The sequence below is a fragment of the Apus apus genome, chromosome 17, assembly GCF_020740795.1.
Source record: "Apus apus isolate bApuApu2 chromosome 17, bApuApu2.pri.cur, whole genome shotgun sequence".
Taxonomy (NCBI): Eukaryota; Metazoa; Chordata; class Aves; order Apodiformes; family Apodidae; genus Apus; species Apus apus.
In genome coordinates, this window is record NC_067298.1 from 6,994,633 (window position 1) to 7,008,491 (window position 13,859).

The following is a 13,859-nucleotide window of genomic DNA, read 5'->3' on the forward strand; positions in this document are numbered from 1 at the left end:
TAACTGAACACACCCTTGGGCTTCACACAGAATAAGGCCTTGCACTAATCATAAGCAGAACTAGTTGGGATTTTTTTTATTAATTTTTTGCTGAAACAGGGTTTTTCTGTAAAATGCTTATGTGTCAAAACTGAAGTACCTTGTGAAGGGAACTTGATTTAAAAGAAATTTTGCTGAAGCACATGCAGAAGCTCTCGGAAGGCTCCCTGATTTCCTGTGGGTTTGTCTTGTGATTTAGGCAAGAGCCCAGAGACCAAATCCCTTCATGACTCTAGCTTACCTTGCAGCAATTTGTTGGCTTTCCTGTCATGTCCCACCCCTCAGCAGGGCTTACAAGGTTTTGTTTGTGGGTACAGGAAGGTTGCCAAAGGGACAGTCTGGGTACTGAGGGCATGGGAGCTTTAGGACTCTGCCTTATGCCGCAACTCCAAAGGTCTCAGCCTCAGGTGTGCATGGAAATGTTCCTGTATGCTTCCCTTTTTATGGCACTACCTATGCCTAAAGCAGGAGTGGTCTGGGATGGATTGTACTGTTTAAAACCACAGCAGCACCATTCTCCTGAGCTTGTCCTTTAGCCACCTCACTGGAAATATCTCACTGCGATCACTGCTCTGAAAGTAAAAATGGAACAAAATGTGCCAAAATCTAGCTCACCTGGAGTAGTAATTTGTATCTCAGATACAACTGGCTCTACAGGTCAGTACCACAATACTCTTTGGAAACAATCCATAAACCCCAAAGCCACAATTATTTCACAATAGACCGAACTGGGACCGGAGCTCTGCCTGTCTTTGATTAGCAGGACATGCCTATATTCAAACTACAGGAATGTTTGGTATAGAGGGTTCTAATTTTAACCCATGATGGGTTGTTCTGCAAATACTTTATGTATTTTTAGTTATGCTTTTGTTGGTAGCATATTTTTATGGTATTTTATTGATCCTTCCCTTCTTTATGTGAAGAGGGCATGTAACGAACACTAACCTGTCTTCTCTAAGCACTCGACAGTACTAAACTCAGTCCTAAGAAGCTTATTATCTTTTTCTGAATCAGTTTTCCTTATTTCAGACAAGTATGGTAATCATTTATGCATATTAATATAAGTTTTTTGTTCTCTCACAAAAGAAAAAAAAGATAAAGTTTGTGTCCTGCTTCTTCTGGAGAATCTTAGCAGAACCACAGTTTGAAAGCCTCGTTCTCTGCTGCTTTATGTAATTAATTTTAGTGCAGGGAAATGTTCTGCAGTGATAGTTCAGTTGATTGGAGCAGGAGGAAGAAAACTGTCTACACAACCTCAGCAGAGTGTATCAGACTTGCATGGTATGAAGCAAACAAGCAGCAGTTAATGAGAACAGGATGGCTGAGCTGCTGTAGCCATGAATGTTGCAAGATTAAGTCCTGTATAAGCACAAAAAAATGATGGGCCTCTCAGGACCATACCTACATGCTTTGCTTTGGACATAGAGTATCAGGCTGGGCTGGGGATAGCTGCATAGGACTGATAGCTCAGTCCTTGATCACTCTGTGCTTAGATTGTCAGAGGAAATGGGAAGGAAATTGCTAAAGGTAAAGAGAGCAAAAATTCCCATGACAAAATATGTCAAATGTATACTGTTCACATTGGCTATGTCTTGAAAAAGAAAAAAATCTGAGGTTGTTAGTAATAGGAATTATGCATTTGAAAAAATGTGTTAGCTGTTTCTGACCAGTCCTATACTGAAGGTTAAGCAGATTTAGACTGTTACTAACTGACTTTATTAGCAGAATTTCCAGGGACTAGATGGCAGTGGCATGTTCATATTGTGATAAGGAAGAGTAAATAACATTTGAGTTGATGGGAAAGGATAGGCAGTAATGGACTTGCCTTTTCTAGCTAGATTCCAGAACTCTTTGCCTTTGATAGAACTTTCAGAGCAATAACTTGTACATGGTGCTTTTCTAATGTGCTTGTGGTAAATTGTCAGTTAGAAAATGTTTTCATAGTAGCTTAGATTAAAAAAAAAAACAACCAACCAAACTACTGAAAAGTAAGTTAATAGAATGAATTAATTTCTAATGAGCTTTAATCATGCAAATCTTGGCAGGTGGGGGCAGCAATGTCCACTTAGCTTATACAGAGATAAGAGTGCAGACAGAGGGGAGACATTAAAAGATAAGTAGAAAGAAAAAGGGCACTGAAGAAACCTCCACAGTGTAAACACTGATGCTGTTGTGCCTATTGTCTCACTCACATGCTACTTTAAAGGCAGGTATGCTTGAGAAACTGATCTAATTGTAATAATTTTAGAAAGACATGTTTCTGAAATGATCATGATGACTTAAGTTTGCTTCCATTATTTGTTTGGAAAATATCCTAATCCATTCCTTATTACACTTTTGTCTAAAGAAAAAGAAGACTTGGAAGTATTTAACTCTCAGTCTTCTTTGAAAGTATCAAAATACTGGTTAAAATACCTCAAATTTCAAGTGTTTTGACTTTCTAGAGGCAGTGTGTGCCCGAGTGCTTTCAATTAAGAAAAGGTCTGCATCGATGGCGGAAGGTCAAGTCAGTATGCTAAATAAAAACTTAACTCTGCAACCTCACAGTATTCCCTGAAACTGTAATAAAAAGGCAGCTAGGGTTGACATGGTGTAGCCATTTTCTTACTAAGACACTGAAATGCCTTGTTAAATATATTAAATATAAGGTAAGGGAGAAAGAGCTAACAAAGGAGGAGCTGAAGCTACAGAAAGAAACAGATTAGAGAGCTAATGGCAAGGGTTCAGAGCTGCCCCTGCCTGTTAGAAAACAGTCATTATTAGCAGGGAGGAGGGAGACTTCAGGGGCTGGAGCAACCCCTGGGATAATGTGGTTCTCTCCTCCATTCAGGTCCCAAGTCACAGTGACAAGTGCATCCTTGTAGGATATGGCAGACCTTCCAAGCTATCTTGGCTGCTTCTGTTGCTGGATTTGGACACGGGTATGAGTCAGGAATTCCTGCCTTAGCAACAGGTTTAGACTGCTCAGAATTAGGGTCACATTCACTGTCTGAAGCTCTTCCAGTGCACAGAGTAACATAAAAGTTATTGAAGAAGACAGGTACTTAAGTGAATCCCCACTCCCTGGCCCTGCCTGCCCTCAGAACTAGTTCTTTTTTTACTCCACTTCTGCAACAACTTGTTTAATGCCTTCAATATATGTGGCTGTGTGAGAGCTCAGCACCAAACATGCAAGTCTCTGAGGAGCTTCACTGTGTTTGCTGGTGTATCTTGAAAGTGCCCTGTCTCATCTGTGATAAACTCTGGATTCTCGTGTTGATGATCTGTCTGATGGCCAGCACTCATCCTCCAGCACACAGGAAGGATCAGTTAAGAGAGACTGGCCTAAAAGGGTAGTACACTTTTTTTGCAGTCTGATATGCATGGTTAGTATATAAATAACAAATTACACAGTTTTAGCTCAGACAGAAGTCTGCTGCCTTCATGTGAGTTTTGTCCTGGGTAGTGTTTACTGTAATTGCTCACTGTTGGGGTTTTTTTTACTGTTTTGGTAAATTGCACAGATAATAAAAATTCACATATGCTTGCTTTTTCTTTTGTAGTTGTTCATAATTGCTGCAAGAACTTTTGTATAAGAAGTTAGTCTCATGCTTCCTTTCTCTGGACTATTAAACATAATGGGGGAAAATAGTTAAAATTTACTGGTAGTGTAATGGAAAAGTCACTGCCAATTAACATAAGACCTTTGAAAATGAACCTAGGTTTTCTGGCTGCAGAGGGAAATTAATTAAGAAAGAATCATCCTGTATCAAGTAAAGTCACCCCAAGCAAATGCTAATAATTTTGAACGAGGCAAAATGAATACTTAAGTGACATGGGAGTTTCAGAGCCCTGAATGTTTTTATGTCCCAGTGCTTTAAAAGAGCAAATCCTACAACTGCTACTCTAAGCACAAAACCTGTACCTTATTGCTTTGTGATGCTGGATTTTACAGTTGAGGCACCAAGGGATTTAGATTATGTTCTGTGACAGACTGTGCTCTCTGTACATGGACACTCTCTTCCATTCCTTCCTCCTTCCAAAAAAGAGAAAAGTTGGTAACTGAAAAGTAAATGTGCAAAAATATTTACTACTAAAGGGATCTGTTTCACTCAGTATCTAAGAAATTCAATCTTTATTCTTCCATGCAGCAGATATTTTGCTGTGTCACATGCTACATTAAGCTGATGTCATAGAGCTTACAGTTTGTTTGGACAGCTCCTACCACTCTGCTAATGGACAGGGTAAGATTCAGACAAGCAGTTTCCAAAGAAGAAAAGTTTTCTGGCAAGGAACATCCACATTATGCATAGATAATGAAAAAGAAGGGAAAAAAAAGCCCAACCCACTGTAAAAAGATATGCATGTACAGTTCTGAAGTTTCAATATACAACAGATAGTGTCTGTGGAAAAATCCAGGAAAAATAATGGGGTTTGGCAAACCATTAAGAAATCTAGTGAATTTGGGTGCTTTCAGACATAGGTGATAGACGACAAACATTAGTAGGAACATTTCTGATTCTTGCTCTAACTGACTTGAGAACAGAAATCCTATTGCAAGTCAGTGGAAATAATTAACAGAACTTCAAAGAACTTCAAAGCAGCTGGCACCCTCTTCAACAGCCTTTCACTGCTTTATGAATAACTCCCTTAAAGATTACATACAGAATTTTCAAATACTTACATATTCAATTAATAATCTCCAGAAATCAGGTGATGTCTGTATTGTTTGTTGTCTGAGATGTTAATGTATTCAATTATTTCAGAAATACTTAATCAAATTTGTTTTGGGCAATTTTACCAGGTCTAAGTAATCAAAATTATGACACACTAAAATAATTCTGAATAGATCTTTAATTTACTTAATGTGACAGTGATCTGTAATTTTCATCCACAGTGATTACAGAACTATACCTTGGTAATATGATAAAGTAAACAATTGCAAACCTAAACTAAAAATCAAAACCCTGCTTGGGTACCTGAAATTTAGTCTTAAATTTTACAAGTGGTTAAATGCTTGTCCTAAAGCATCCTTCAAACTCCAGATGGTATCTAATGTTTGTTTGGCATTATAAAATTAAATTACTGTTCCTTTCAATTGTATGTGATTGTTACTCTTTCTGCTAAACTAATTAAATACGTAATTCTCCCCCTGTATCTTCTGATATGTTAGTATTCTGTGAAGAGCCAGAGTTCTACCTTGATCTAGTCCTGGTTCCCTATTGGTGCAATAACTAATCTTGGTCAAACACCTCATTGATATCTCCACTGCTAATCAAGTTTTAGCAAGGTGAAAAAAAATAACATGAATGGTATATATGGTATGAGAAGCTGATTGTACATGAAGCAAAAATCTTTATTGCTGATATAAAGTTTGGACATTATATAACTTGATTTGTGTAATTAAGGTTTTTTCCTAAAGGAAGGATAAACCAGGCTATTTCTTTAATAAAATGTTCCTTTAAAAATGGCAGTATGGCTATAACAGCACTAAATGTAACAACATGACTGCAGGAGTGTGCTGGCACAGCCTGGCAATGCAGCCAGTCATATAAAAAGGAGGTTTACTTGCTGTGTACTTTTTCTGGTTATATATTTATGATCAATGACTTAGAGTTGCTGCACCTTCACCTAGTTCTATGGCTTCTCCTGGCTATTGAGTCTGAGGGTTTGTTATTTAACAAGAGTATATTTACCCATGACTTGAAATAACTGTACAGCCAAAAAATACATGAAGGAGCATAAGTTAAATGTCAACTATTCCCCTTCAAAAGTGGTAAAAATGAAACTGCTTTTGAAGGTCACTAAGGATGAAAATGCGTTTTTAGCACATATCGAGTTTAGGAAGTTTACTGCATTTTGATGTAAAATACATCACAATTTTCTGTTCCATATCCCTGGAAAGTCCATCTTTCTCATGGTTTCCAACAGAGTGGTTCAGGAGAAGCTTCCTCAGTAAGGAACACCAACTGCATTTTGAATATTTCCCATTGGCTGCTTACAGAATATCTGGATGTCAACACACTATTCTGACTGGAACTTTAACATTGCTATTGCTGCCAGGTAGCCTTGGATGTTTGGACTGTCCAGTTACAACCTGCCTTTCCACCCATTTTCAGCTTCCAGTGTGCCTCCCTGCAAGCGTTGCTGTCTGGATAATCTCAGCAGTGTTCTTCCTTGGACCATACTTTTAATTTCTTTTCCTGTGAACCATGCATTTAAATCCCAAGGTCTCATCTGCCTACAGGGATAGGCAGCCACTTCATCTCCATGTAGTTTTAGAGGGCAGCCAGAGCAGGCAGCCTGCTACTAAAACACATTTCTGTTAAAGAGCTTAATTTCCTTGTGAAGTTAATAGAGGGTGGAGAAGAATTTCCTTTGGATGATTCAAAGCTCTTAAATTAGCAGACCACAGTCAGGTGTGAATATTCTTCAATCTGTGCTAATATATTGTTCAATTTTTTTTCTGTTATATTAGCCAGCAATAAAAAGCCATTTAACTTAAAATATAAAATTGATTTTGGTTTAGAAAAGCACAAGAAGCATGTGTTGATGAATAAGTGTCTTTTGGACTTTAACTCTGCTTTTTATGGATAAAAATATTTTGTAACATTTTGGGTGAAGCCACCTGTAATATTTAGGGTGGACAGAGATGCATTCTTGCCACTAATGCACATGTTAATCTGCCACTGATTTTTAATTACTCACGTGAATAGTCTCCTTATACTGTAGTGATGACAATGCCACCACCTCCTCCTGATTTATATTCTGTTTCTGTAGCAATTTAATTCATTACCCTATTGACTTTCTCCTCTGAAGCTGAACATTAATCTGAAGGTTATAGAGATTTTACTAAACCGCCCATCCATTAGACATGTGTTGTCTCATCTGGTACTTCCCTCAGAGGCTTATTTTTCACCATCAATAAGCACAGGAGCACTGTAAGCTTATCTTCTGGCTGAAATACTTAAAAATGACCTGCATCATTTCCAAGAAAGTCTCCGAAATGTAAAACTGGTGGCCTGTGGTAACTGACAGATCTGAATTTTGAACCTGTAGGAATGTGGTTATGAAGAAGCAGGAGATTCCCATCCTTTCTGCTCAGGGACACTGCTGGCTGATTTAATGGTCCTTTCATGGGAGGGACTATATGCCAGCACAGTCTGATGAAGAGCCAGGCTAAACTCACAAATCCTCACATCAGTGAACCTTCCTATAGGGAACAAAGCAGAAACCAGACCTGAAAAAGGAATCTAAATATTGGGTAAGTGCAGGAAACTGTGAGGACAAAATGGGAGCTTTCATGCAGAACTGACCCATAGGTTAGAAAAGGAGGCAGCATCCTGAGCCAGTTGTCACATGGGAGGTGCAACTGAACATCCACCTTCTAGGTGATGACATTTTTGTGACAAAGATAGGAGCTTTATAAAATAAAAGCATATGCAAATAGCTTGTAACAAGCAATATCATATAGACTTGGTCATGACTTGTTCTGTTTTGCCAGTTTAATTGAAGTTGTATAACATGTACACTGCTGCACTCCAGGAAAGGTTTTCTGGCTGTGTTTTTTGTTTGCATTTGTTTGTTTAAACAGCACTAATGTTGTGACTTTTAGAGAGACTATTTGGAACCACACAAGCAAATCAAGGGTGTACAAAAGGTCTCTGTGACAGAGACTCTGTTTCTGATTTACCAGTTCAGACTACTCTAATTCTGCAGCAGGCTGGATTAAATTATTCCAGCTGGCTGGATGATTCTTATAAGCTGTCTGTCCGACAGTCCTGCTTCTAAAAATACCACCAGCTGGATTTGCAACACTGATCTCACTGATAAGGAATCCTTTACTATCACTAGAAGTTTCCACAGTTGAAGAAATTGCAGTAGTACGGGAAGGCTGGTATTTCAGAATTTCCAGTCTCTCCCTTTGAGTCTCACTTTTTTTTTGGTATTTTGTTCAGTTTTCTTAGTGGCTTTTAGCAGCAACCAAAGTAAATCTCTTTTCCAAACTGTGTACAGCTCTCAATATGTATTCATTTATCTCAATACTGTTCTGACTTTCCTTTTACTACTGCTGTGGTGGATGAAATAATTTTGTGTTTATAATCTCCATCAATGGGTTTTTGAAGGGTGACTTCGTGGGCAGTGAAGAAGTAGTTTATTTTTTTCATGTGTTCTGGACTATGGTCTCTTGTTTGAAAGTCTCCAGCCACTGAATTTGTGAAAAGTACATATGCCAAAATAATTAAGCTCCTTGACTTTCTGCCTTACATTAACAAGGTTCTACAGTGCACAGGCAGCAAGTGGTTGGAGGTGTCCTGCAGCACAGTTTACATGTTTCTGCTTAAGAGAGAAAAAAAAAAAAGGGGTGGGGGGAGCAGGGGAGGGGGATGTTTTTTTTTTTACTTTGCTGCATGGTAAAGTTGAAGGGTCCCATTTTCATCATGAACCTTTTAGGGATTGTTACCTTTTTATTTTAATGAGGTAGACATTGCCTGAACAGCAGCACTCTGGTAAATTCTGCTGCATTTTGTGCTGCTGCTGTCTGAAAGGAAGATGGTTTTTCTTATAAATTCTATGGACTCTGAAGCATTAAAAACTGTTTTGCAGACAGACATCAGGCAGCAGACACAGATGACTGGTGTCTTAGTTGGGGACTTTGTTTGAGCCAAGATTTTCTTTTAATCATTATAATACAGTAGGATGCTTATGCAAAGAGAGAGGAATTAAACACACTCAAGTATGTATCACAGGGACAAGTAAATGCTCCATTTGTTTAAGCACTCCAAAGCCTGCCTTTTCTTTCCATGGTAGCAGTGCCAAACATATTGATGATAATCTGGTACACAGTTTTAAAGCCCTTACGTTCAAACTATTTAAGCATTAGTTCACTTATTCTGCTACTAAAGCGATAATTAGGGGCTAAAAGGTAACTAGATTACTGTAGAGATCTCTCTTGACAGCCTTTAACACCTAGTTAAATGTTGAAGCCTCGAAATTACAAGCCTCTTGGTATCATTGAGACCACAGTATATTTTGAAGCAATTTGCTATTTCTAGATGGTTTTCATGCTATGGTACCACTCCAGTGCTCTCTAGCTTGCTCTGAGTGGCTGCCCACTTGCAAAACATCTTTACTAGGCAAAAAACAGTCTGTAGGAACAAACTTCTGGCTTATTATGGATGTTAGGTGGGATTTCCAGATGTGTAAAGAACATTGCAGCTGATTCAAGATATATTGGGGCTGTTTAAAAGCTTCTGCTTTGTGTGCACTTGGGTTTATCAGGGTCTGTTTGAGCTGATTTGATAGTTTTCTAGTGCTGTGAGGGAGAGGTACTGCTCTGACCTCTCCCCAGGCTCACCTCCTCTCTGCAAGGGGCTCACTTTAACATACTTTGGGGACCTCAGTGAGAACGTAGGGACGGAAATGGTTTGGAGTGGGGGGAAGGAGGAGCAGGAATGAGCTGATCATGATCTACTGGAATCGATCAAAATTCTTTTGTACTTCATGCTTGGGAATTGTTTCCACAGCGAAACCCATATGAGCTTGTCCAACAGGAATAAGAAAAGCAGTAAGAAGGCAGTATCAGTGAATTAGTGTGCAATTGGCAGTCAGTGTGCAATTAGCAGTCAGACAGGGTAATCCTGCCATGATTTTTCTCTGGGTGCCTACACCTGCTCAAGCCTAAGCCAGCAAATGTTCGTTGCTGTTCTTACTCACACTAGCTAAAATAAACCAATTCACTTCTGCAGTTATTTTCCTTCAGCCCTCTCCTCTGCCAGCAGTATCCCATGCAGAAGTGAGTAATAATTAACAGCAACAGACTTGAAAGTGCACGACTCGCTAAAAAGACTTGTGCTCTACCATAAAGTCAGCCAGCTTGTCTAAAGTTTTTCTTACTGTAGTTGGTGAGAGCTGTAGACATTACATCTTCCAGTGATAGCTTATAGAAAATCACTTATTTATACAGACAGCACTTGTATGGGTGGATGTATGTTCTGAGAACACCACCAGCTGCCATCCTTCCCTGAAAAATTGCACCCATGTTATTCAGCATGATTGATTTGAATCTGTGCTTGTACTTTGGAAACAGTATGTGTTCTGTAAATAAGACTTAACTGTGCAGATACAAGTTCAAATTGGTAATTAATACTTGACCTTTTGGAACTTAACTGTCTAGTTGTGCAAAGCAGCTATCTGAAACTTTGAAAAACAAATCCTAAAAGGACAGAATTAATCTCACCATCTGAAAAGGAGGTGTCTTGTCTAAGCTATTTGGCCTGTTTGTCTCTGCTCTGTTGTCAAGGGAGATTCATCTCCACAGAGTGATTTGTCCTGTCCTAAAAGATGCATATCTGGCTATCAGGAATGATCATCCTCTGGAGATGTTAAATCTCTTTCTATTCACTGCAGGAGAAATTCAGATAACTAGATGAATCCTGCATCTCCTGTGGATCCAGCTGTGCATGACTGAATGGCAGTGGTTTCCACTTAGCAAGGCACTCTGCTTCTATTAAGAGAAATGTGGAGGTCTCTGTTAGCAAATACAAAATGGTAATAGCACTTAAAAAATCCTACTTTCAAAATCAAAAGAACCTAGAGAAGTATTAAGTATTGCAAAAATGCTCAAATTTTTTTTCATTTTTTGTAGTCTGATTAATTTATAACTTTAAAAACTCTTTAAAAAAATATCTGAAACATCATATCAAATGCAATGGTATGTTTTAACCAGATTTTTGCTTTTTTGTTCAGTCACCTTGCTTTTGATTGAGCATTGCTTTTCTGTAAATCTGAGTAGCAGGGTCCTTATTTACTGCAGCATTCTCAACTTCCAGCTCTTAAAGGAGTGATACATGATATATCCACTTATCATAGAATTTAACAAAGGTAACCAGAAGTCAATTGTGTAAGACATGAATAATTTAATGAAAAAGCTGCCACTGGCTACATTATACATCTATGTAACTTATAAAACAAAGCAAATGATTACTGTCAATTATAATACCATCATTTGACAACTCTGCAATTAATTTCCTGCTTCTAAATAACCACTGTTGCACAGTGCCAAAGAAAAAGCCATGCATTCACTGACTCATCACCAGTCTGTGATAGACAATACAGATGGTAATTTGATTACTCATCTCGAAGAAAATAAGTGCTTTAATTTAAAACAAAAAAACAAAAAACAAAAAAAACACCAAAAAAACCCCAACAAACGCCCCCCAACTATTCATTCTGGTCTTCTGAAAGAACAGGGATACCTTTAAAACACAGATATCTTTAAAAATAATCCCTGCAGTAACATACAGTTTTTCTGAAGCCTTATTTTATTTGTTAGGGTTCGTGGAGCAGAGCTGTCTGTTGGATAGTTCACAGAGATGGCAGAAGCTGATATAAAAATGTTCCTACACAAGAAGAATGGAAAGATTCTGCTTTGCCTACCAGACTACAAACTTTACATCTAGAAAAAGTACTCCTATAGGAGATGAAAATATTTATCCAGCAAGAGTAAAGGGCTATCCTGCAACGGCAGGATCATCATATTGTGGTCTTTTCTGGGACAATTACAGATGTGTATTTAAAATACAAAGTAGGAACCAATTCTGCCAGGTTTTACCTGTGGAGTTGACTTTATTTCTTGAGCTGACCAACAGACTTCTGTGGAACTATCTCCAAAAGTAACTGTCAGCTTATTTATAGGTGAATCAAAGGCAGAATGATACTCAGTGTTACACACCTGTGAGTAGCAAAAGTAGCCCTTTTATACTTCAACATTACTTTGTGGTTGATCTTCTGTTTACTAAGGATATAAAGGACCCACTCAAAGTTACCTGATTGCTTTGTCAGCAGTGCATATGAGGATCTAGGGTGTCTACGTCTACAAGAAATGCAACAGTTTCATTTTGAGATATGAGAAACAATTTGCAGCTCGTGGGCAGAAAAAAAGGAATTCCCTGATTTTCAGAACGGATAAAGAGAAACAATTTTTGTGAGTACAAATTAGTTTGCAAAATACCTTCAGGCAGAAATGGAAAAGTGAGTAATTCATACTGGTAATTTGTAAGGCCAACTAGGTTGACATACCTCCCCAGAGAAAGCCTGTCCATTGAGCAGGTGCTCTGATCCCTGGCTGTCTTCGCTCCCGAAGTGTAACCGGATTTCCTCTAAGCGGTGACTGTACGTCATCGGCCCTCCCGAGATGTTGACCAAATGCTCTTTGTCTAATCGTAGAGATACATGTCTCCCTGTGTTGTACATTGTCCCACTGACCTAAACAAAATGAGGAGGGGGGAAAAAAGCATTTTTTTCAATATAATTTATAACTCCCAGAAACTTGTTATATGTACTTTGAGATTTTACCTTCATTTGAAAGTAGCAATGCATCTTCTTGTAAGATGAAATGCACAACCTGAGGTTATACTTCAATTTCTCCTCTGGATCTTATACTGTATATTCAAATATTTTGCTAAACCCATCTTTTAGCCAGAGGCAGATGTTTAACACAGCAAATAGGATTGTTACACTTCTTAATAGGTAGGCTTTTAGAATATTTTTGTAATGCAAGGGCTGAATAATGGCTTCATTACCAAACTTCTGCACTGAAAATGGAAACATTTCAGCTGACATAAATTATATAAGTACACCCAAATCTGAAATTTAACTCATTTTTTTTTTCCTTTTAATATTTATAACAAAGTTATCCAAAGTAAAGATGTTGCAAAAAGCAGCGATATAATTATTCATAAATAGGGAGCCCTGCTGCTGCTGGAGCTGCAGGTAAAAACTTTCATTGTCCTCCTCTGCAAGTCTCTTTGTTGTGTTATGAATATTTTATGTTTACCACTGCCAGATATTTTAGCCATTGCAATACAGAATTAATTACAATTTCATCATAAATTACTAGTTCCTACTACACCTCAAATAGCTGTAACGCTCTTCAAGATTCATCTTTATTTTTAAAAAGCCTAGATGTTATGCTTCATTTGCAAAGTGATTTACAGCTACTGTAATGGAAAAGAAAATGATTGTGGACATTTCTCACATGGAATATAATTCTGTCTTCATTTCCACTGCCATAGGAAAAGTTCCTCTAGCAAAGGGGTTCCTTAATTTATGCCATTAGAAAGTGAAATATGCCAGTTTGAGTTAAAGTAAAGTTGTGACTTATCTAAAAGCATTCTGCATGGATACAAATGGAACACTTGCAGAGCATTCATTTACTCGAAGAAGATGATGTGTAGCAATAATATGCTTTGTTGCACTTCAATTTAAAATGAAATACATGACTATCGTGTATTCTATTCTATACTACATCAGTACTATAGTAATTAACATTGCTGCAGTGCCATTTTATCTGTAATACTAATTACTGACTTTAAATGACCTGTTTTCTTGCACAGTATGTTGTAAAAAGTTACACTGCACAGACTGTGCAATAGAACAAAATGGGTGAGATTAAACAGCTTTTGATGGTTGTGTTTTTCATAAACTTTGACACAGATGTTCTAATTTTGTGTTTATTCCAATTTAAACTAAGTAGTAATAAATTTCTTATTGAAAGTAACAAACACAAATATTCCTAATCCTTACAAACAAACCACAATGATCTTATTTATAAATGCTCCTTAGCTTTTCTGCTTGACTTTGCATGCATAATAATTAAATACCAAGTTTAGTTTAAGAGGTGGAAGAAGGTCAGTTTATTGGATTCAGTTTCAGTACACAGCACATAAACGACAAAATTGTTAATCTATAAGTAACAAATGTACTTCAAAAACAAACAAGAAAATGGTTTAAAGCCTCTTCTTCACATTTGGAAATTCTTGCTTCACTGAGCACTTAGT

At 37.7% G+C, this 13,859-nt stretch overlaps 1 protein-coding gene across 2 annotated transcripts in view; it reads right to left on the reverse strand.

The window, feature by feature from the left end:
* The window catches only part of CA10 (carbonic anhydrase 10), a 167,204-nt gene that overhangs the window by 24,208 nt on the left and 129,137 nt on the right, over positions 1 to 13,859 (reverse strand). For both annotated transcript variants that reach the window (XM_051634951.1, XM_051634952.1), the window contains exon 5: positions 12,100 to 12,285. In XM_051634951.1, coding sequence (XP_051490911.1) covers positions 12,100 to 12,285 — 186 coding nt within the window. The remainder of the gene's footprint in view (positions 1 to 12,099; positions 12,286 to 13,859) is intronic.